Below are 25,372 nucleotides of genomic sequence, written 5' to 3' on the forward strand. Positions count from 1 at the left end.
AGCTATGCCTTTCCAAGTGATTACCTTCCTTAGTTAACGTTTAATTTTTTGGTTCACTTGTTGGCTGAACCATTTTATCCCTTAAGCAACATGTTCCCAGCAAGACTTATTTACTTGTCATACAACTGTTCCCTGTTGGCCGAGTTTAGTAACACCGAAGTTCCTTAATTCATTTAATCAGACAATATGATGGGAAATTGGGACATTCCTAAAAGAGCTGTGTATCACATTTCCTGTAAATTAACGTGGATGCTACACAGGCTCCCAAAGAATGTGTGAGGAAAAAAATATTTTTAATCCAAGCACAAAAAAATTCAACCTACTTACAAGGCACTCACTAACATTGTGAACTCACTAGAGGTTTACCATAAGTGTTGTTTTGGGGTAATCCTGCAATTCAGTTTTTAAAAAGGCCATTAAACTCAAGAATAATATTACCATGTGTTCATTTTATCTTTCAGACATTAATCAGAATAACAAAATTATCGATAATATTCATGCCTTATGCTATGATAGACTAACATGAAAAAGAAAATGTAGTCTTTTTTTGCTCTGACCACTTTCCATATTTTGTTCTTTACTAATATGTTAAAATGTTTAAATACTTCTAAACATTATTAAAATAATTAGTAGATTACAGATTCCTAAATCAAAATCATTATTATGGTGATTGGATACATATTTAACATTTTATTTTTATATTATATTTTATATTATTATTTATAAAAACAATGTTATTTTAACATTAGTGAAGTCTTCATATATCTATTTCAAATAGAAGCTCAGATACCATTTCCTTTCATAATTTCCTATAAGCTAACAAATGCATCTTTGTCGTATTTTCATTGTTTTTTGCAATCAGGATTAACAACTCTTACAAGAATCAATAGCAAAACCAAAGCCAAAACAAAAATCCCAGCAAGTGTGCTCTTTACAGCATTTTCCTGGGTTTTTTTGGTATGCAAAGTGAAACATCTGTTGTTAAATTTTTTAAGTGATTTTCTTAAAAAGATAGCAGGTTATCCAGGTTTGGATCAGGAGAATATGTTTTAAACAATGCTTTGAAGCAGTCTCTTGATAATGGTATGAAACACACTAAATTTCTTTCTTCTCTGGGTAACATAAGTTGCATTCCCAAATCCTTTTAACTCAGATTTATAGAAGCAAAGTGTTGAGTTTAAATTAAGTAAAATAGTTGATTGGATTTTTCCTAATTTATCTCATTCATTAGTACTGGGTAAATACTATACATTATGATTAGCTTAGTTTTATCTTTTCTTATAAGAATACATACTCTGACTGAGAAAGCAAATATGTGTATATGCATGTGTCAATTAAAAGAAGATGCAATAATATTTCCCTTCAAAATGTAACTGAGGAAAAGTTTATTTTAATCATCTGGGCAGGATTTTATTTTAATGATGTCAGGTTCTTGCTGATTTAAAAAGACAGACAATGTTAAGACAACTAAAATTTTTTTTTCTTTTGAGGTAACATTATATTATCTTCATTTTCAAGCACTGACATTACATCAACTAGCAATAGACCATTATTTATTCCCAGAAGTTTGTTAATTTTTTGTTTCTTCTAGCATATTATAGTAAATTGTACAACATTAACGTGAAAGTTCCCTTATAAGTCTCACTGTTTTCTACTCTGACAGGCATTCTTGCCATCATCAACAGGAAGGTGGAAGGAAATCACTAGAATTTATACTCCATAACACCAGAGACTAAACATTCATTCCACAAATAGTTCTTGAGGGCCTCCTATGTGACAGGCAGTGTGCTAGAAGCTGGGGATACATTGGTGAATAAGACAGACCATAGTAGGCATTTGATAAAAAATCGTAGAATGAATGGGTGAACAAGGCTTCATTGAAATAGGCTTCAGATTCCAAGCTCTGATAATGATTCACCTGCTTTAAGTTTTACAGATGATGAAACAGAGACTCAGAGAGGTTAAGTAAAGTACTCAAGGCATACAAGTAGTAAGTACTGGTAGCAGGATTTGACACATGTCTGTCTGACCAGTTCATGCTCTGTGCCTGTTAGACCATATTGCCCAACAAAATGCAAACATGATAAAGAATTAACCTGTACCTTTTTGATTTGCTGTTGTCGTTGTTTTGGTCAGCTCTTTTTCTTGAGACTACAGTGTCTCAGACAGGCACTCCCATCCTTAGCCTTTATTTTCACTTACATTTTCACTGTAATATGTGGGTATGGGCTGGATATTCATGTCTGTGTGAGAGGCATGGTTGATGCAGTGAATAATAACTATGAGTTTCTTTAATTCTACTTCTTGCTAGATTTTTTATAGAGCTATATACAGCTATACTAACATTTTAAAATGCCTAATATTACAAAGTAAATTACCATGTTTTCAAAGAGAAGAAATGCATTTACAGAGATTCTGCTCTCTAAAATACTTAAATTTTTAAAATGTTGTTGTCATTGGTGGAGGAGAAAGGGAGTACTATTTGTTCAGTTATGTTTTTAGATCAATAGTGCAGGTCCTTCGAATTAGCTGATCCTCTTATGTAAGTCAAGGGCAGTAAATCAGTGACAGAAAAAAACAGAAATTATCTGTCCTGCCCAGCAGCTCTCTGGCAAGAAGGGCAGACTTGCCAGCACTGATTGTCAAGCATTTGTTGTTGATACTTTTACAATTCAAGTCAGGCCCAGTTATAGCACACAAGTCAATTTGTGTTCATCAAATATTTATAGAACACCTACTTTGTGCTAGAGGCCAAGGATACTTTGGTCACCAAGGTAGACAAAAGCCCTGTCCTCATGAAGCTTTGTGTCTAGAGGGGAAGACAGAAAATAAAAACTACTTATATGTGCTGAACGTAAGACCCTGTGCTGAACCAGGAAAGGTGAGGCTTTGGGAACAGTAACTTAGGGACCCTAACCTCCTTCCAGGGGAAAAATGACTTGAAAGGAAAAGGCTTTTGGACTTGAAACTTGTGGTTTGAATGACTGTGTGGTTTATATCAGACACCGGCCACATGACAGGTACTTGACAAATATCTGTTGAACTAGTTTGTGAACATAGAATGAGTGAATGATTGAATAAATAAAATGAAATACTGATTCTCTTTGTCTAAGAAGGCATAGGTTTTGAGAACCATATTAAATCATTGTTAGTCTCTGTATGTTTTTTTTGTCTTACCCTGAACCACAGTATGAGAACCACTATCCAAGGGGAAATTAATACTGAAGAGTTGGAAGCCAGCTTGGATCAGAGCTTGATGGGCAAGCCTGAGACTAATGTGACAGTGACAGCCATAACTGGTTAGCGTCTGCGATGGGAAAGCACATTGCAGGGAAGAAAGGTAGGGCTAGCTCTGTCTCTTATGGAAAGTCTCCTTCTATTGACTTGGTAGATATCAGTTTGCTTTTCTTACGGAAGCTGATACCACGGCAATAAGGAGAAAAATAGGACATGTTCTCCTTCAACCCAATGCCAATCACAGGAGCTAGAGAAAAGACAGAGATACTCTTTTGCTTCTGTCACATTAGACTCAAAACCACAGAGGGTGTGACCAACACCAGTTGGAGTGCTGCTCCCTTCTCTTGGAATGACCCCTAAAATGCAGGAGTGGGGCTCCGGCAGTCCTGTTAGTATTGTGATACCCTGACCCTCTAGCCACAGGTGACTGAGTAGGGTTAGATCCCTTACCCAAGCTAGCCCTATCAGCTTCTCTCCCCAGTTTTATGTTTGCAAAGGAAATAAGCAAAGGAAATAATTAGGTTGATTGGCCTGAGGTCATATTCACGGCAGCATTCTAGAGAGAAAGCCTACCAACTTCAGCAGCAGGAGCCACTGAAACTTCCAAACTTGATCATCTGATTCTTCTGCGAAATCTGAGACACCTGATTGTCCTTTTAAATAGTACCCCCATTATTTTTTGGTTAGTTAATGGCAGGGGAGTACTATTCAAAAGGTAAGTTAGGGCTTCCCTGGTGGTGCAGTGGTTAAGAATCCTCCTGCCAATGCAGGGGACACGGGTTTGAGCCCTGGTCCGGGAAGATCCCACATGCCGCAGACCAACTAAGCCTGTGCGCCACAACTACTGAGCCTGAGCTCTAGACCCTGCGAGCCACAACTCCTGAAGCCCGGGCGCCTAGAGCCCGTGCTCTGCAACAAGAGAAGCCACTGCAATGAGAAGCCTGCGCACCACAACGAAGAGTAGCCCCCGCTCGTCGCAACTAGAGAAAGCCCGTGCACAGCAACAAGAGTCATGTACCACAATGTTCATTGCAGCTCTATTTACAATAGCCAGGATATGGAAGCAACCTAAGTGTCCATCAACATTTGAATGGATAAAGAAGACTTGGTACATATATACAATGGAATATTACTCAGCCATAAAAGGAAACGAAATTGAGTTATTTGTAGTGAGGTGGATGGGCCTAGAGACTGTTATACAGAGTGAAGTAAGTCAGAAAGAGAAAAATAAATACCGTATGCTAAAACATATATATATGGAATCTAAAAAAAAAGGTTCTGAAGAACCTAGGGGCAGGACAAGAATAAAGAGGCAGACGTAGAGAATGGACTTGAGGACACAGGGAGGGGGAAGGGTAAGCTGGGACAAAGGGTAAGTGAGAGAGTGGCATGGACTTATATATACTAATAAATGTAAGATAGCTAGTGGGAAGCAGCCGCATAGCACAGGGAGATCAGCTCAGTGCTTTGTGACCACCTAGAGGGGTGGGAGGGAGATGCAGGAGGGAGGAGATATGGGGATATATGTATATGTATAGCTGATTCACTTTGTTATAAAGCAGAAACTAACACACCATTGTAAAGCAATTATACCCCAATAAAGATGTTAAAACAAAACAAAACAAAAAACAAACAAAAACAACAACAAAAGAAACAAAGACCCAACGCAGACAAAAATAAATAAATTAATTTAAAAAAAGACTCTAAAAGGTAAGTTAATTAGTGGCTGAGATAGCTTCTGGGGTTTGCTGAGCTATTTCAAAGGGAAAGTTAAGATCAAATGTTTGTGAATCAAACTGAGTTTTTTAAAAAAGCATAAATCACACATTGGAAACAGAAGCTGTATTTTCACACAATGCAATAAAGCACTTAAAGTGATTAAGTATATAGTACCAGTAGTAAAACTCTGTAGAAAATAAAAACTTTTTATTTGGAGTATTTTATAACATTCATTTAAAAAATCTTTCACTATTTAATAAAAATGTCTTGAATTAAATTAACAGTATTTTCTGTAAAATATGCCCAAGATTAGATTAATGACAACAGATATTTATAATTTTGAGTCTTCTGATCCAAGAATAAGGTATGCATTTTCATTGATTCAAATTTTCTTCTTTATGTCCCTTAAGCTTTTTTCATATGGCTTGCATACTTTTCATTTATTGTTATGAGATTTTCCCCCATTATATGTTTTAACTGCACACATAAAAGCTATTGATTTTTGAAAGAGAATATAGAGATGTCCTATATTGGTGAGTAAAAAAAAAATTAGCTTAACTAATGAAGGGAGACTTTCCTTAAGATTTGTACTATTGGTTTCACCCAAACAGACTTAATAATATATATTAATAAAGTATTCACCATGTGTGCTTTTGGGAACAATCCTCCTACGCTTATGAAGAGCAGCAGTGACCCCTACTGCTCAAATAAGGCAGCTCTAGGTGTCAGCCAGGACAGGGATTCTTTTTTTCTTTTCTTTTCTTTTTTTTTACTGGAGTATAGTTGATTCACAATGTTGTGTTAGTTTCAGGTGTACAACAAAGTGAATATGTTATAAATATACATATAACCACTCTTTTTAAGATTCTTTTCCCATATAGGCCGTTACAGAGTATTGAGTAGAGTTCCCTGTACTATACAGTAGGTCCTTATTAGTTATCTATTTTATATATAGTAGCGTGTATATGTCAATCCCAATCTTCCAATTTATCCCTCCCCCTTCCCTGGTAACCATAAATTTATTTTCTACATCTGTAACTCTATTTCTGTTTTGTAGATAAGTTCATCTGTATCTTTTTCAGATTCCATATATAAGCGATATCATACGATATTTGTATTTCTCTGTCTTACTTCACTCAATATGACAATCCATGTTGCTGCAAATGGCATTATTTTGTTTTTTTATGGCTGAGTAACATTCCACTGTATACATGTACCACATCTTTATCTATATTGCCATAGATATATTAGAATCTTGCTTATCTTTCTATAATTTTATTGCCCTTTGCTGGTCACGTTCTTTTGTATAGTTATTTCTATCTATAGGTAAGGTATACTCTGATTTATTTTCCCAAGTACATATTTTATAATTATGGCATTTCCTTGCAAGGCCTACCACCAGTGGCCACTGCTATAGAAAATCAATTCTTAAGGCCAAACTTACACTCAAATTCAGAGATGATTGTATTTTCAAATAGAAGGATGGTCTTAATTTTTGTAATGAATTAAAAATTAATTCCTAAATGAGATGATAAATTCACATTGCTATACTTTTGATAGATTTTTCTCCCTCTCAAAGTATACACAACATGCTCTGGTGACAAGATCTGTGGAAACTGACTATGGTTAAAGAACAAGCAGAGCCAGTAAAATGCTTGTCTATTCAAGTTTGCAAATGTCCAGTTCCATCAATTTTCCTTCTTATGTGGAAAAATAGGCACGACTGATCACAAACTGCAGATTTTACCTGGGTATAAAACAAAATGCCAATCCTTTGGCACCAGTCTGTATACACACAAAAATGGCTAAAGTCTTCACTTGTGTTTTTCTTCCACCAGCTTTGACAAACTGTACCCTGGCATCGTTGAAGCCACGTTCATCATCAGACAACGAGGAAATGGCCAAGAGTTATGCCATTGTTGGGATATTGAAAAAAAAAAAAAAAACTATGCTGGCTGAAAATAAATTTGAGATTTTGCCATATGCTGTTAAAGCCAAAATCTTTTGCAAAATTTCTCAAATTGAAACCATTCCGCAATATTCACTCAACAAGTGTTTCATGGACAGTGTAAGTGGAATTGCTTTTTAGGCACCAAGACTAAAAAGATTTCTAAATGCTTCCAGCCAAATTGAGCCAAGTAGCGGAATCAGGCGACAAAAATTACGGAGGCGACCCCCGAAGAAGGCAAGGAGGGGTAAGAGCCTTCGCGCTCTCCGGACCTTCCCTAGAACTGACTGCTGAGGTTGTCTGAAAAAAAAGTATTAAGATTCCAGAGAACAGAATGCAAACAACCACAGCCCTAAACCAAAATATTTAAGGCTGAGAGTAAGGTAGAAAACGATATTATCTCAAGATTTCTGCAGAAGCGAGTAAAACCTTTACTCCCGCGATTCCGGCAGCTTCCGCCCCGCAGTCTCGAAGCTCCGCCCCACAGGCGGCCCCCGAGGAGAAAGGCCCGCCCTTTGGCCCCAGACTGCCTACGGCCCACCAGCGCGCGTGCGCAGAGTCTTACGTCACATCCGGCGCCAGGACGCCCGATTCAGGAAGGGGCCGAGTAGTTGTGGCGGCGGTTTCCGTCCAGTTGGTTGGTGTTTCATCCTTGCTGGAGCGACTGGGTAGATCGCGGCGTCATGGTCGAGGTAAAGTGACACTTGGGTGCCCAGGGGCCATCTGTTCTGGATTATTTTTCTTTGGCGGCGGGCGTGAGGGATCGAGGGTGCTGGGAGTCAGGGGAGAGTAGCGGCTGCGAGGGGAGGCTGTTTGGCCGAGGCCGGGTAGTCTCTTAAGGTTTTTAGGGAGGCAGAGAAGCCGGATGAGAGCACGAGTTGGAGGTTCTGTCTGGGCGGGAAGCCTGAGATAATTCCTCCAGTTTTCATTTGGCCCTTGGGCACTTGAGCTGGGCACTGTCCTCTGAGGCGGAGTTTCTGTCGATGTTCGACCAGTGGTATTCGCTGCCTGCTGGGTCGAGTCGGTGATTCTGTGTCTTACAAAACTGGCGGTCTTCTCTGGTCTTCATTTTTTGTCTTACTAAAGCTCTTCCCCGGGAAAACCTGCCATTCTTGAATTTTTGCATTTTCCGCTAGCTTGAACAACTATTAGCAAGCCTTGTTCGTTTTATCTCAAAATTCTTGACTCTTGTCCAGGCCCACTGCCATCACCTGAATTCAGACCACATCATCCACCAACGCTGATGCTTTAGCTCTTAGGTGGTCTCCTTGCTTCTGTTTCTGTCACCCCTCCCCCACCCCCAGTAAATTGATCAGTTTAAAACGTAGGATGTTCGAGCTTTTCTTGCTTAAGACCCTTTAGTGGTCCTATGTATCTAGAGCAAAAATGCAGACCGTTGCAATGGTATAAAAAAAAAACTTATCTGGACCTTGTCTATCCTTACAACCTCATCTTGCATCATCAACCCACCCTTTCACCGAACATACACAGCTGTACTGCCGGTTCTGGCATTATTTCGGTTACCAAACGCCTTTGTATTTACATGGCCTTTTCTCTCTGCTTGGATTGTTCTTACCTCTATTTTGTGCAAGGCTAACTCTCTCTCTGCTTAGCTGCCACCTCAGAGAGATCTTTCATTACCACCCTAAGGTCTTCTTCTGTCCTCGGTCTCAGCCCCCTGCTTGTTTCCTTCATAGCACTTATTAGAATGTGGAGTTACTTTGTTTGTTTTTATTTGCCTGTTTCCTCTTGAGCACAGGGACCGTGGCTGCCTTTCATCATTCTGTTGTTAGTTTCTAGCACAATACCTGCCACTCAATTAGTAGGAGTTCAGTAAATATTTATTGAGTAAATGACTAATCTCAGGCATCACTCAGCTGGTATACCTGGGGCTCTGGCTCAAGAGGAGCTTCTTCCTCTTCTCTGAACTTGACTCCTATAGCTTGCTACAGATAGCTGTGGTGAGTGGTACAAAGCTTTTTACATATTTAAACATGTAAAGTGTATAACTAATTTCACTTTAATTTAGGTTATGGTATATATAATTTGTAGCTAGATATGTAATTATACTCTTTTGTTCTAGGAGGTACAGAAACATTCTGTGCACACACTTGTGTTCAGGTCATTGAAGAGAACCCATGACATGTTTGTGGCTGATAATGGAAAACCTGTGCCTTTGGATGAAGAGAGGTAGGGATAGTTCCTTTTCAATTGCTAGAATATTTCAACTTATAATATTGGGGGAAGAGAGCAGGGAGAGGGGAAGGTTTAAAGATTAGTAAGTAATACTAACTCATAGGATATCTATTCAGTAATGAGTTGTGTTTGGGCATAATTTAAGCTGAGTTAACTTTATTTTTTTTGGCCTTATCTTTTACAGTAAAAGTCCCATTAATTAATTGCATTTTACAAATACCCAGTAATTAGGAGAGTCCCTTTTAGGCGTTATATTTTATAATCAATCACTTTGTATGTGCTTTCAGCTTCCTGCTGCTCTCAGAGCCTTGCTGAGCTGAAATTGTACCTGGCCAGTACCTCTACTCCCATCTTTTCTCGTTAGTATGATGAAGATTTTTGAGTGGTGGCATATTTTTGGTTCTACATCTCCAGCTCCAGTCTGGGATTGCATTATGTGCAGTGTTCCTTCTTTGTCCTTTACCCTTCTTTAAAAATCTACCTAATTCCTCAAACAAGCATTTATATTTAATTTACCAAGTGGACTATCCTTAAAAGTAGCATAATAAGTGCATTTGTTTCTAAAATGCTGAATTAAGTACTTGGATTAGTTTGAACTAATCTTTCTAGGTATATCCAGGAAAGGTTACTATAGAAGCTTTTACTGTATTTTTATATTTAGACATTTGAAGGAAAGTATACTGACTTTGAGGTTTTTTTTAAAGGATATATTAGTTTCTATATATTTTAAAATGAGTTAGACCTTTGATAAATCAACATGAAAGTTTTTATATAATTGGTTAACAAACTAAACTATTACTTAATGGATGCTATGTGGTAGATTGTGAACAAAAGTGTGGAAATGCACTTGGAAATTTTTTAAAATATTGTTTAACTTTAAAATCTTAATAGTAACTTTTTCTACATGATTAGGCAAACTTAAGCTACTTAAATACTTGTTTTCTGGATATCTGTGAATATATTTACATTGGTGAATATATTTAAAGTACTCAAAGATACATTTTTATGTTTATAATTTTTAAATAGTCACAAACGAAAAATGGCAATCAAGCTGCGTAATGAGTATGGTCCTGTGTTGCATATGCCTACTTCAAAAGAAAATCTTAAAGAGAAAGGCCCTCAGAATGCATCAGATTCATATGGACACAAACAATATCCTGCCAATCAAGGTGAGTATGGCATTGTCAGAAATGTCAGGATTTATATGTGAATTTTAAAAATAGAAAAATGAAATGTCTTATTAGTGCTTCTTCTGGAAGGACTTATTAGAGCCATACCCTATTTAACAGCTTTATTTCCTCATTGGAGTAGTGAGTGAGATTATTGGTTGGTGGATTTTTCCCTTATAGGAAATTAAAACAGTGGTATAATGATGGCAGAAATTCTTAGGATATGGAGATAGTCATAGTGGAGACTAAAGGAAAAATTCCTAACCTGTGGGGAATTTTTCTTTCATCTATCTGTTTTGGCTATAATTCAGAAAGATGATATTAAGTACTAAAATTGTAGTGAATAAAGATAATCCAAGATTCCACAGGAAAACCATTTGTTTGGAAGATAAACCTGAGTGGATTATTACTTGATAAGATGACCTCTCTACACACCATTGCTATATAGCAAATGTACAAGCTTTCTTGACACCACATCAGCAAATGATCAAAGAACTACCTGTGAACATGGTCTTCAGAAGGCAAAGCAAAAATGATCAACTTACCTTATTTCTCAGGCTTGGGCTTAGTTGGGAAAATTTGAGATATCCAGTTGATAATTTAATATTATTTAATTCATTAAAACACGTGATACTTGTATATAAGGTAATTTTGCCACAGATGAATTTTCTCTCTCTCTCTCTCTCTCCCTGTTTTTAATAGGACAAGAAGTTGAATATTTGGTGACAGGTACACATCCGTATCCACCAGGACCTGGTAAGTAGCTGTTATATTTGAAAATGTCTTATTGTCACTTATATTTCCATGACTGAGCCAATAATATGATTCCCATTGCCTGTAAAATATAAGATAAGCTCAATAACCAAGCATCCAGGCATAGCTGTTTAGATGATAATTAACTAAGTTTCACATGCATTCATTCAGCAAACATTCTTAAGCACTTATTTTTTTTTAGGCACTGTGCTAAGAATTCAAAGACAATAAGACTGCTCCAGGCTAAGACAAGCTTATTACCTGGAAGTTTAGTCGGACACATAAATATCACAAAGCTTATAAAAGTGTTAGAAGTGTTAGTATAGAAGCAGGTATGATAGAAACATATCCTGGGTGTGTTGTATGTGAAGAGGAATTAGCACACAAATGGAGTGGCCAGTATAACAGGGTGGAGGACAAAAAGCTTAGTATATCCAGGTTCTAGTAATTTTAGAGGACGGAATTCACTATATTCAAGTATAGATGAATTGGTGCTTCTTGTTGTAGGAATTTACATTTACCCTTCGAAACATTCTGTTAGTATTTGGGGAACTGCTTAATTTTTATATTTGAAGGTAATATCCCAAGATAATAGAAATTTAACTTTACTATCTTGGGCTATGTTAATATTAAGCTGTTTTGATTAAATATATGAGACAAATTTGAGATATATGTTGTTGGGCAATATTTATTGTAAAAGAATTAGAAACAAAAGACCTACAAAATGTAACAAAAATTTTTGTCATATCACCACCTAGAGATAATCACCATTACCTTTTTGTTATGTTTTCCTCCACTATTTTATTGTAAATGCATGTAAATGGAAGCAAAGATAGATACTAAAAGGAGTTGATTTTTTTTTTATTTCAACAGGGGTTGCTTTGACAGCGGACACTAAGATCCAAAGAATGCCAAGTGAATCAGCTGCACAGTCCTTAGCTGTGGCATTACCTACTTCTCAAGCCAGGTAGGAGATACTATGCTTCTAAATAACAAAGATTTTGAAAGCATAGTTTACTGTTCACATTTTTTCTCATTTTTAAATTTGTTTCTTTGTAGTTACGTATTGTATGACATTTTCCTTTACCAGTGCTTACAAAAACTTAAAATATAGAGTCAGTCCTGCAGAACACCTGACTGGAGACTAATTACTTAGAATATGGTGTTTCTTTTGCCTCAGGGTTGATGCAAACCGTAGTACACCTGCTGGAGGTGAATACCGACACCCTGGGGCTTCTGACCGGTCACAGCCTGCAGGGGCGGTAAGTTGTCTGTGTCAAATCACATCACGCTGTGGGTTTCTAACTTTAACATGTTGCCTATTTCCATTTATTCCAAGATTCTTACCTTAGATATTAATAAATGAACATTTTCCTTGGACTTGTTCAAGTAAATAGCGGCCTGAGCTAGTTGCTAATATTTCATAGCCCTAAAATTTAAGTTGCTAGTGGATTGACAGAATAATTTAAAGTTCTGTTAATTCTGTGTCTACTTGCACGTTGGACATAACATTTATTTTGATGAAGATAATGTGACGATGCTCTGTATTACCCACTATTAAAAATGCAAGCATGGTTATTCTGAAGCTTCTATTAGTACGTGTTAGATATGAAAGTGTTTTTTTATTAAACTCTCATTTGGTTTGTACGGTTAGAGTTGAGTGCTATTAGTATCGTAATATTCACAGGCTATACAACTAATATCTTACAAATGAGCATTTAGAAATATATTATTTGTTTGTAAGTAAATGGCAGCTACTGTTGTTATTGGTGAAAGTAGTTATAGAAAGAATAACTGAAAATATGCAGTTTGCTTTATTATGCTGTTACTTGAAGTGAGTGCAGTCTTTACTTCCTCAGTTTATTATGCAGTTGCTTTGTGAAGTGAATGAATTTGTAGTCCTCCTACCAGGGTCTTTAGCCTCCATTCACAGCATCTGCCCAGGCTTTCTGCCTCCTTAGGGTATAACATAAGCTTCTTGAGGGCAGTAACTTTACAGGCTTCAGTGTTTTTTGGACGGGTGGATGCTATCAGTATATGGTTATATCAGCTAGTATACCCTTTAAGATAGTATTGAAATACTTTTGTGGGAGTTAAATAGAAGGAACTTTCAGTTTCTCCTTTGTAGTATGAAATCAATAATGTTAAAATATGACAAAAGCAACGGCATTAATCCACATATATTTACTTAAATAATAATGGGAGCTTACATTTAGCATTTACTACACTGTTACAGTCTTCATAATAACTGTATGAGATAGTTGCTGTTATTTCCATTTTACTAATGAGGCACAGAGGTTACATAATTTATACCCAAGGTCATTAGCTAGTAATGGACAGAGTTGGGTTTTAAACCCGTGCACAGTGATATGTGCTCTCAATGTTAAGGTTCTGCCTCTCTGAGATTTTTTAATTGTTTTTTAAAGTTAAAATTAACATACGGAAAATATAGTTCTGATTGAAGTCTTAGACTCATTTTCTAGGTATGCAGATATTTTTCAGATATCTTTTTTTCTTAAGGAAAAATCTTTCATAAATCCCTTTGACTTTCCATTTTTGAATTGATAACATGAAACCTTAGGTAAGATATCTTTAATAATTAATCTATTCCATATCTAGGTTGTTATGGACAGTGGCAATGCCAAGAACTCCGCACTGATGGCTAAAAAAGCCCCTACAATGCCGAAACCTCAGTGGCACCCACCGTGGAAACTCTACAGAGTGAGTGAATCTGTATATTATTCCACTACATGAAACATGATCACTACTTTCCAGTTAAACAAGAGCCGAGGAATGGAATAAGGAGGAAACAGAGTGAATATGAGAGCTGGTAGAGTGATCTGAGGTGGGGTGGAGGGAGGGGCTTAGACAGTATCTTAAAAGATACTTTGGGAAGGAGACTTCATTAAATGGAAGTTATACTTGTATATTGTATAAGTGACAGTATAAAATATTGATAGAAGGCTACTAAATGGAGAGCAGACAAAATAAATTTAGGAAAGTGTTCGAGGTGTTCTATGCGAAGGCCAAGGAGAAAATCCATACATCAGGACATTTCTGTGGCCCTACCAGTTATCTTTTTAATTATAGTAAATTGGAATGATTCAAAATGTACCAAATCTAAAATAAAATGTAAATAGTAGGAAACGTACAGCTAGACAAATTATCATACCTTAGAATAGACTTTCTTTTGGTGTATAGATCTAATAAATCTTAATAGATATATAAATTTGGGTAACCACTACCGCAATCTGGATAATAGAAGTTCCATTGATTCAAAAACACCCCTGTGCTGTTTTCTTATAATCATATCCTTTCTCACCCCTGCCAACCATTCACCTTTTTTCGATCACTGTAGGTGTACTTTTCAGTTGTATCATATTTAACATAAGTGTGATGAGTTGAAATTGAATAAACTTTAGCTTCTGTGTAGTGAGCCTGCTCATTCTACCGTTTTAAATACAGGTGATCAGTGGGCATCTTGGCTGGGTTCGATGTATTGCTGTGGAACCTGGAAACCAGTGGTTTGTTACTGGATCTGCTGACAGAACTATAAAGGTAATAAGGAAGGAAGAAAAATGTAAACATGATTTTGTGTTTGCCGTGTAATTTTAATGTTTTATTTCCTCTGGTGAGAATTGCTGTTCTAGTTCTCTGATTTCTTAGACCCGAGTGTTGAGTAAAATTTATTATCTATACCAGTTAAAAGTCCCATATAGGGCTTCCCTGGTGGTGCATTGGTTAAGAATCCACCTGCCAATGCAGGGGACATCAGTTCAAGCCCTGGTCCGGGAAGATCCCACATGCTGTGGAGCAGCTAAGTCTCTGTGCCACGACTACTGAGCCTGCGCTCTAGAGCCCACGAGCCACAACTACTGAGTCCGTGTGCCTAGAGCCCATGCTCTGCAACAAGAGAAGCCACCGCAGTGAGAAGCCCGCGCACCACAATGAAGAGTAGCCCCTGCTCACCACAACTAGAGAAAGCCAGCGTGCAGCAATGAAGATTCAATGCAGCCAAAAATAAATAAATAAATTAAAAAAAAAAGTCTCAAATAAATATCTGTTTGAAAAGTGGTATTTAAGCAACAGTTTTTTTTCCAAACAGTACATGCTGACTATTTACAACTAATTTCTTCATATTTTTTTCTCCTTCTGGTTACAAAATTAAAGCATGCTTATCTATAAAAAATGTGGAAAATGTAAAGGAGTATAAAAGAATATAGACCCAGGGCTTCCCTGGTGGCGCAGTGGTTAAGAGTCTGCCTGCCATTGCAGGGGACCTGGGTTCGAGCCCTGTTCTGGGAAGATCCCACATGCCGCAGAGCAACTAAGCCCCCGCGCTACAACAAAGAGTAGCCCCCACTCGCTGCAACTAGAGAAAGCCTGCGTGCAGCAAGGAAGACCCAATGCAGCCAAAAAGAAAGAAAGAAAGAAAAGAGAAAGAATATAGACCCATGCATAATCCTACCACTGTCAGATATTTGAATTTTCTTTTTAACATTTATTTCTGTGTATGTGTATCTGCATTTTCTTCTGAGTTATTTTCCTGTGTATATAAATGTGTATCTTTTAAAAATCATGTTTGATATGTAATTTTGTTCCCAGCTTTTTTCAGTTAATATTGTGTCAAAGGCATATTCCTGTCAAAAACTGAACGTCTTTTTTTAAAAATTTATTTTAAGTATAGTTGATTTACAATATGTTAATTGCTGCAGTACAGCAAAGTGATTCAGTTATGCATATATATACATTCTTTCTCATATTCTTTTCCATTATGGTTTATCACAGGTATTGAATATAGTTCCCTGTGCTATACAGTAGGACCTTGTTACATATTCATTCTGTGTATTATGGTTTGCATCTGCTAATCCCAAACTCCTATCCTTTCCTCTCCTGAACATTTTTTTAAATGGTTCCATAGTATTATGTCATTTAGATATTCTATAATCTATTTTCCTTCTGTTAGGCATTAAAGTATTTTTAGTTTCCTGATTTTTCACTAACATAAGTAATGCTGTAGTTAATATGTGCCTAAAGCTTTTTCTGTATTTTAAAGTGTTTTGTTATGATAGTTTCCCAGAAAAAAGTATTAAAGGTCAGGCATTCTTGAAGTTGACACCCAAAGTTAAAAATTATTTTCCAAAATGGGTGAATTGATACTTGCAGCATGTGAGAGGATCCTTTTCAGCACATTGCTTGTGTTTTTTAAAAAATATTTACTATTGTGATAAGCAGAAATGAATATCTAATCTTTCAAAAACTGTGTATATAAAATTTATAGTGATGTTGAAGTTTTTGATACCTTTATTTGCTACGTTTAGGTTTTTTTTTTTAAGTTGATGCCATCCTTGACTAATTTAATACCTCAGTATTCATACTTTTACTATCAGTGATATCCTTTATATATTAAGAATATTAACTTTTTGTCACCTGTGCAAATATTTTCCCAGTTTGATCATGCCCTTTAATTCTCTTTTCCCTGATTTTATTTTTGTTGATGGGGTCATTTTGCAAACTTTTATATTTTTATGTGTTTTTATCTTTCACTTTTTGAAGACAATTTTAACATCAAGATTCTAAAAATTTGCTTTGGAATAATAAAGAAGAAAAATTAAGTATTTTTTGATTGCAGATCTGGGACTTGGCTAGTGGCAAGTTAAAACTGTCATTAACTGGGCACATCAGTACGGTGCGTGGTGTGATAGTGAGCACGAGGAGCCCGTACCTCTTCTCCTGTGGAGAAGACAAACAAGTCAAATGCTGGGATCTTGAGTATAATAAGGTAAGCATGAAGTTAAGGATTGGAGACATTATGGGCCCCTGTTTATCTTCCTAATTGTAGAGATTTTAAGTTTCTTTCTTATTTTTTAGGTTATAAGGCACTATCATGGACATCTGAGTGCAGTGTATGGTTTAGATCTGCACCCAACAATCGATGTGCTGGTGACCTGTAGCCGAGACTCAACTGCACGGGTAAATGGAATAGAGCTGATCTGTACATATATTGCATCTTACAGTATGCTTATTTGGTCCTAAAGTCATGTATTTTTTGATAGAGAATTTAAAGATAGTTGCCTTGACCCATCAATGCCCTACCTAGTCTTCATCTTCTGAGTTCTGTGGCCCCACTATGTCTATAATTGGGAGGCCCCGCCCCTGATATGCGACCTCTCACATGCCAGTCTGTCACCACAGCTGTGGTCCATTAGCTGTTTCATTCAGTAGCCCCATTATACCCATTCTAGTCAGTAGGTCCCCTGATCTTGTAGCTTTTTTCCCCATTGGCTGCCTCCTATATACATTCCCCAGCCAGCTTACAGGTGATTATTTCATTTACTCACTTTCTTCATTATATTCAAGGCAGGCACACAAAGTTGTCGAGTAGATTCCCAGGCTTGCATTGATCTAGTTACCTGCCTGAGATATGAATACCTGTTCTCTTTGATGGTATGTCTGTTGTGTTTTGATAGATTTGGGATGTGAGAACTAAAGCCAGTGTACACACGTTATCTGGACATACTAATGCGGTGGCTACAGTGAGGTGTCAAGCTGCGGAACCACAAATTATTACTGGTACGATCGATACTTTTCAAGTTTACAGTATATTCATATCAGAGTGCATTATGATTATACACTTTTCATATTTACTATGACTCTTGCTTTGTGTTGTATATACAGTGTTTCTGTGTGCACTTGAAATTTTTTGTGGTAACATTTCATCCCATTGTTTTTATCTCATACTTTTTACATATCATAGAATCTTTGTATCAGGTAATGTCTCACTAGAGAATAGTGCTATTAGATACAACTAAGCGTTGTTTTATAGTATCAAAATTACCGGTCTAGGAAATTAAAGTTAGAAGACAAAATACTCTCAGACTTTTAGAGCTGGTTTGAGTCTTGTTTTGCTTAAAATATGGTTAATATCATTGAATCTTCAAGACTAGAAAATAATTCCTTCCCATATGTTTCATTAACTAAATGATTATTAGAGTTTTTTCCTTCCTCTCCACTAGGGGATGACATCATGTCTTTGTTTTATTTGTTATTCACATTTGTTCTGTTATTCAGATGACAGTGCAACAAGCGTTTATTACATTCTTTTAAGAATTAAACTTAAAATCAACCAAATATTTTGGAACTATAGAAAACAATTAGCCAAGGGTTAATATGACTTTTATTTCATATATATATGTCTGTGGAGGAATGCTTCCAATTTTATTATATTTAATTTTCACATTCTTTTTTTCTGATCTGTGTGTATCTTGGGGATGTGTGTGTATTCTCCTTACAGGAAGCCATGACACTACAATACGATTATGGGATTTGGTGGCTGGAAAAACAAGAGTCACATTAACAAATCACAAAAAATCAGTCAGGGCTGTGGTTTTACATCCAAGACAGTAAGTATGTTTTCCTAAGTAGCTTCTCTTCTTTCTTCAGTTCTTAGTATAATACAGAAATACCAACATGAATACTACTTTGGTAGTCATTTAGCCACTGTCATTTTTTCACCTGTGCCACATATGAACATGCATTTCTTTTATTTTCCTTGCGTAGTATTTTGCTTCATGGCCTCTATAAGACAAGGAAAGCTTTCTGCATGGTGAAAATGATGTCAAATGAGATAACACGAATAAATCATGGTTAAAAGTTGCATGTCATAATCGAAGCTAATAGTAGCTATATTTAATGTTTTGGACATAAATATTATTAGGCACTGAGCTATACATAGAATAGTTAATTCTTAAGGAGGAAGTTAATATAATCGGAAAAAATAGTAGTGATCATGAACATTATAGTCAGAGTATCCCAAGAGATGGAGCATAATATCACAACCTGTTGTCTATGAAACTATATCACCTGGCACTTTCTGGTCACAAGTCATATCTTGCCTCTCCTCCTCTCTTTCCCACTCTCCCTTACCTTTATTTTCACTCTTGTCCTTCCTCCCTTTCCCTGTCTTCCTCATTCCCTTTATTCTTCCCCCTCCCTTTCTCTCTTCGTCTTGCCTCTATTTCTTTCATTTTCTCCCTCTCTTCTTGTTCTGTCTCTCTCTCCTCTCTCTCTGGCTTTCTCTCTTGCTTTCTTGAAAATAGTTACATCACCCCTTGCCCTTTATGTGAGTTTAGGGGTTTGTATGTTTATTGCTTTAGCTTAGTGTAGAGCATCGGGGAAATGAGAGGAAAATAAAACTTCAACCTAGGACTTAACGTACATTTAAAATAATTTAAAAATCTGATTTAACTTGGAACAAATATCTTGATATTTTTATCTCTTGGTATGATGATAATATTTTGCTAAAACTGCATAGATCCTGACTACACATGCAAAATACAACCATAATCAGATTTTATAAAATCCACCATTGTATTTAACTTGGTTTACTTTATCATTAATTCTTTATCTCATTTCAGTTACACATTTGCATCTGGTTCTCCAGATAACATAAAACAGTGGAAATTCCCCGATGGAAGTTTCATTCAAAATCTTTCTGGTCACAATGCTATTATTAATACACTGACAGTAAATTCTGATGGAGTGCTTGTATCTGGAGGTAAAATAAGATTTTTATGATAAATATGTTTTAGTCTGTCATCTTTTTCTTTTAGTGAGTAAAATTTCTAAGTCATCACACCTAAGTATTATAGCAGAACTTGCCTGTTTTAACGTTTGTTTGAATGTTCACGTGTGTTCATGCATATTCATAATGCACGTAGCATATTTCATAGTTTAGCTCTCTTTAAGTCCCCACATTGATAAATCTAAGTTAGGGGTTTATGCCAGAAATCGCCTAAAGTTTGGTTGTGTGTTCTGGAGTTGAATGTCGTTTTGTGGTGCTTTTTGAGATCTATAATAAATTCTGAATTAAGTACAAATGAAAGTAGACAAACTGACATTAAGAGGAGCTTGAGTGCCTGCATCTTATATATCTTTGTAGTAGTGACTGCAGTTACTACTGTGGTACTTAATAAACATTTGTCAAGCTGAATTGTTGAGAGGACACCAGGTTTAACTATATCTTTCCCTTTAAGCTGACAATGGCACTATGCATCTTTGGGACTGGAGAACTGGCTACAATTTCCAGAGAGTTCATGCAGCAGTGCAGCCTGGGTCTTTGGACAGTGAGTCAGGAATATTTGCTTGTGCTTTTGATCAGTCTGAAAGTCGGTTATTAACAGCTGAAGCTGATAAAACCATTAAAGTGTACAGAGAGGATGATACAGCGGTAAGATTTCTGTTTCATATACATTGTAAAGTATAATAAAATCAGCCATGCCAATTTTGCAAGCGTTTTCTCATTTTAAAGTTACTGAAATTATCAGAAGGGAAAGTAATCTTCATAATATTAAAGTATTTGTCATCTTGAATAGTGTCTGCTCATAGATTTCTTTATTGGTTTCATTGATGACAGCAAATCAATAGTTTTGATTTTATCTCAACGTTCCTTATTAGAGTTATTGGGAAAATCTCACACTAAGAATCACAGCAAATAAGTTGATTACTATGCAAATTAATTCTAGAATCATAAGCTTTGGTGTTATTAGAATGTCTAAATAGCAATTTTATTTAAAATGAAAAACCGTAAACTGAATTTGTAGCAAATGCATTCATCCTTTATTAGATTCAGATAATGCCAAAAGTTTGTCACTTATCTTAAAATTGTTAAAGAACTGCTAAATATATAATGCCAAGTAATATAATTTTGAGTAAGTGCCGGATTTTTGTTAGAAAGGAACCTATTAAATATGAAGCAGGCCTGAAATACTTTGTTTTAACTAACTTACTTTTCTATTTTTAGACAGAAGAAACTCATCCAGTCAGCTGGAAGCCAGAAATTATCAAGAGAAAGAGATTTTAATGTGGCGTTGTCTTCATGGTGGTTCCAGTTTTGTTTGTTTTTTTTTTAGCTTGGTGTTGATGGGAATATCCAGTCATTTGTGCTCTGGCTAGGAATATAAAGCAAAAACTCACATGCTTGAATCATTGCTTTTTCATATTTTACAATGAACTGTCCTCTCCCCATGTTTTTATTTCTAAAATAAACAGTTTGAGATCCTAGGAGGTAAGATGCAGATATCAAGCATATGTGGGTTTGTTGAACATAACTATCCTAAAGATAGAATGATTTATCACTTTTATTAAAACACACTTTTTTTTTTTTTTTAACTTACAGAACTGCTTACTGTAGTAGGACATGTTTTGAGGGGAGCAGTCTTTCTTTTTAATCCTTTAAAAACTGGTGTCTGTGACTGATAATTTGGGATTAAAGGATTTGAAGCGTTAACTTCTGTATGTTTATTCCACGTACAGTTTTTGAGTGCGTGTTCTGTAAAGTTCTGCACTAGATACTGTTCAGGAAGTAGACAGATGAGATGTGTCTGTCTTTTCAGATGGGTCCCCAACCCCTGGGCCACGGACCAGTACAGGTCCGTGGCCTGTTAGGAACCAGGCTGCATAGCAGGAGGTGAGCAGCGGGCAAGCGAGTGAAGCTTCATGTGTATTTACAGCCACTCCCTGTCACTGGCATTACCGCCTGAGCTCCACCTCCTGTCAGATCAGCGGCGGCATTAGATTCTCATAGGAGTGCGAACTCTACCGTGAACTGCGCGTACAAGGGATCTAGGTTGCGCGCTATGAGAATCTAATGCCTGATGATCTGAGGTGGAGCTGAGGGGGAGATGCTAGTACTGGGGAGCGGCTGCAAATACAGTTTATCATTAGCAGAGAGGTTTGACTGCACAGAGACCATAATAAATCAATTGCTTGCAGACTCGTATCAAAACCCTATCAGTGAGTGTCAAGTGAAAACAGGCTCAGGGTTCCCACTGATTCTGCATTATGGTGACTTGTATAATTATTATATATTACAATGTAGTAATAATAGAAATAAAGTACACAATAAATGTAATGCGCTTGAATCATCCCAAAACTATCCTTCTGACCCCATCCCCAGTCCGTGGAAAAATTGTCTTCCTTGAAACTGGTCCCTGGTGCCAAAAATGTTGGAGACTGCTGCTTTAAGACTTCCACTTTAGTAGCTTATTACAGAAATGCTGTTATAGAGGTATAGACAACACAGAGGAAAAGCCCATTTATTTTCCCTGAGGAGGATTATGGAAGACTTCTTAAGAGTCAGCGGTGTTTGAGCTGAGCCTTGAAAGAGGTCAGAGAAGAAAAAGGGTACTCTAAGATGAGGTGTGAAGTGACAGGCCAGACATGTGAGAGGTGTGTGTCCCAGGAGTACAGAGTTGTCTGCTGCAGTTGAATGAGAACAGCTGGTGGTGGCAGGGAAAGCTTATGTTTTAAGTTTCAATTGTATTCCACAAGCAGTAGGTTACCAATATAGGTATCAAACCCTGGACAAATAACTGGAGATACCAATGGACGTATTTGAAGCTATAGCAAGGGCTGCAGTCTCTTGTGAAGACTTCATAGAAAAGTGTTACTTAGGTTTCTGATGCCTGTGCCTCTTTCTAGCATATACCGAGTTTTACAAACCCGGTCCTCAGGGTCCTGATTCCCTTTCAGGCAAGAAAATTTGTCACACTTCACTTTCTACAGTTAGAAAACAAAATTACAGGAACAATCAGTTTAAAATTTGTTTCAAATTAAGAAATTATACCATAATTTTGAATAAGCATTTCCAAATATACATAAACCATCTTGCATGCTGTAGGTGGGAGTGTAGTTGTTACAACCTTTAGGAGAGTAGTTTTCCAGAGTATATTGAAGATGCTTGGAATCTGGCTAACTCCTCATTAGAAATGAAATTACTAGGAAACTGCCTAATGGGAATAATCTGACAACTGTACACAGCATACTTACTTCACCTTTGTCTTTAATTAAAACTAGCCCATATGTCCTAACAATAAGGGACTGGTATAATGATTATGGTATCTTCATGCAGTTTCCATTAAGAGTAAGAAATATCTCTGGAATAATAAGATGTCCAAATTTTACCCTTATATATAAAAGGAAGCTGTGCAAGCTTGCTTTTTTTTTTTTTTTTTTTGGTAGAGTAACTTGTTAATGCTCTAAAAAATACTGGAGAAGTAACACCACATTGTTATCAGTGGCTTTGTGAGAGTGGGATTATGGGAGAACTTTCGTGATTGGCTTTATATATTTCTATAATGTTTTCATTTTCTATAAGCATGTATTTTGTAAACTTAAATAAAGAAGAAAGCCCCACTAGACTTGCATCCCTGGGAGATTCTAATATGCCTTCTAAAAGAAGAAAAATCATAGAGGTGAATAGTATCCCAAAGCCCAGTCAGAAATTACTAGCACAAGGTGGTGAGAATGATAGCTCCTGTTATCCTACCTAGCAGAACTTCAACTATTATGTTTGTTAGACACAAGTATCAAATTCTGAAGAGCATGAAAAAATCCATTTCCCTGCTTCATGCTGTCCTGTATTACGGTGTTCTTGAATCCTCTTGCAAAAAGTTCATCCACCAGGTATGGTCATGAACCCCATGAAATTTTAAGCAGAATTTCATGCATGTGCCTTTTTAAAATTTACTTGGCAGAACCCCAAGTATTTCTTACTCTGCCTATGCCTTGAGTACACTCAAGCTGTAAAATAATGTTAGAGAAAGACAGCTGTGCTAACTGGACTCATTTTTGGCTTATGAGCACACACCTCAGGTAAGCCATCAACAGTGACCACACACATTTCCACAGTTACGCCTTCTGCCTCCTGTTAACAAAGGATGAACTGCCCACCTAAGAACAACTTTGCTGAGTATGTGTACAATCGTAGCCTTATACTCTCGCTTACTCAAGAACTTTGCTTCCACAACCCCCCCTTTCTTTTCTGCACCATAAATTCCTTCCCTTTCTGCCAAATGATTCTCATCAACAAATATGTTGTATTTAAATAAGTATTTAATATATGTTTTAAAATATGACTGTCTTTAAAAAAAATCACTAAACGTAATGTTCCCTTCTAGATAATGCACCATTTCTCTGTTCCCTTTTATAACCTTCTAACCTCATCTCTGACTCCTCACTTCCCTTTCTCTTAACTGACTAATCCAAAAGTAATGAAAACAAATGTGTTAAACATGAGTCTTATAAAAAGAGAAGAAACTTTAAAAAATAGTATAAAAGTTGATAAGAAATAGTGAAATAAAAAAGATGTAGTTAGTATATAAAGCTAAATGTTAATTTTTTGGTGCAAAAATAAAATAAATAAAAACCAATTAAGGGGCTTCCCTGGTGGCACAGTAGTTGGGAGTCCGCCTGCCGATGCAGGGGACACGGGTTCGTGCCCCGGTCCGGGAAGGTCCCACGTGCCGCGGAGCGGCTGGGCCCGTGAACCACGGCCGCTGAGCCTGCGCGTCCGGAGCCTGTGCTTAGCAATGGGAGAGGCCACAACGGTGAGAGGCCTGCGTACCGCCAAACAAAACAAAACAAAACAAAAAAAAACCAAGAAACAGAAGAATGATAGATATCCTAATAAAAATGATAAAGGGGAGAGGGGAGACAATTATGTCCAAATCCATGTCATTATATTTAAACAGTCAAATAAAATGGTTAAGTTTTCTTAAATTTATTTTTATAAATTCCTATGACTGCAGAACATGCAAAAAACCCTACATAGATTACCATAGAAGAAATAGAATTGTCAGTTCCTACCAAAACCACCTGCATACATCATAAATCTCATGGAGATTCAGAATGAAATTCTAATTACAATGCACTTTAATTTTTTCTAGGACCTAGATAAAGAAGGAAAGCTTTCATGTTTTAAAATGTAAGTATAACAAAGATACCCAAATTCCATAAAGCACAAAGGAAATTATGATTTTGTTTATGAATATTGATGCAAAAATCATTAGTAAAGTCTAATAAAAAAATCACGCTTCACATATCTAAGTGGAAGTTATTCTGATAGTGCAAGGAAGGTTTCATTAGAAAAATTTCCTATTGGGAAACAAATTAATGTAATTCACCACATTGTTTTATATAAGGAGAAAAATCATGAGCGTCTTCATAGAAGATAGAGGCATTTCAGTATTTAAAATCCATTCTTCATTAAATAAAAAACTTACTAAACATAGGAACAGGTGGATACTTTTAAAACTTGAAGTATAACTACCTCAGTTGTTAATTGGGAAACACTAGAAACATTCCTATTAGCATCAGAAACAAGACAAGGATGTCCACCATCACTACTTTTAACTTTTTTTAAAAATAACTTTCCACTACATTTAGATTCAAGTAAGAAATTGAAGTATAATAATTGGGAAGTAGGAAATAAACTTACTAGCAGATGAGTCAATTATGTATCCAGAAAAAGAATTATCTGAAAACTGGTTAAATGTCAGACAACATTTTA

General features: G+C 36.5%; 1 protein-coding gene across 2 annotated transcripts; it reads left to right on the top strand.

The window, feature by feature from the left end:
- Positions 1-7,482: 7,482 nt before the first annotated feature.
- Positions 7,483-21,310, top strand: PLRG1 (pleiotropic regulator 1). 2 transcript variants are annotated; one of them, XM_032633475.1, is made up of 16 exons: positions 7,489-7,596; positions 8,988-9,094; positions 9,388-9,459; positions 10,127-10,269; positions 10,972-11,025; positions 11,896-11,989; positions 12,203-12,284; positions 13,642-13,743; positions 14,488-14,580; positions 16,655-16,804; positions 16,894-16,995; positions 17,493-17,595; positions 18,317-18,425; positions 19,440-19,579; positions 20,058-20,251; positions 20,825-21,310. In XM_032633475.1, exons 4-16 carry the CDS (start codon positions 10,140-10,142, stop codon positions 20,882-20,884), a joined length of 1,413 nt encoding a protein of 470 aa, XP_032489366.1. In that variant the 5' UTR covers positions 7,489-7,596; positions 8,988-9,094; positions 9,388-9,459; positions 10,127-10,139; the 3' UTR covers positions 20,885-21,310. The 2 variants fall into 2 exon arrangements, with proteins under 2 accessions (XP_032489365.1, XP_032489366.1); XM_032633474.1 differs by lacking the exon at positions 9,388-9,459 and having other exon boundaries at positions 7,483-7,596.
- The last annotated feature ends 4,062 nt before the right edge of the window (positions 21,311-25,372 follow it).

The sequence above is a fragment of the Phocoena sinus genome, chromosome 5 (genome assembly GCF_008692025.1).
Source record: "Phocoena sinus isolate mPhoSin1 chromosome 5, mPhoSin1.pri, whole genome shotgun sequence".
In the NCBI taxonomy this organism is placed as follows: domain Eukaryota; kingdom Metazoa; phylum Chordata; class Mammalia; order Artiodactyla; family Phocoenidae; genus Phocoena; species Phocoena sinus.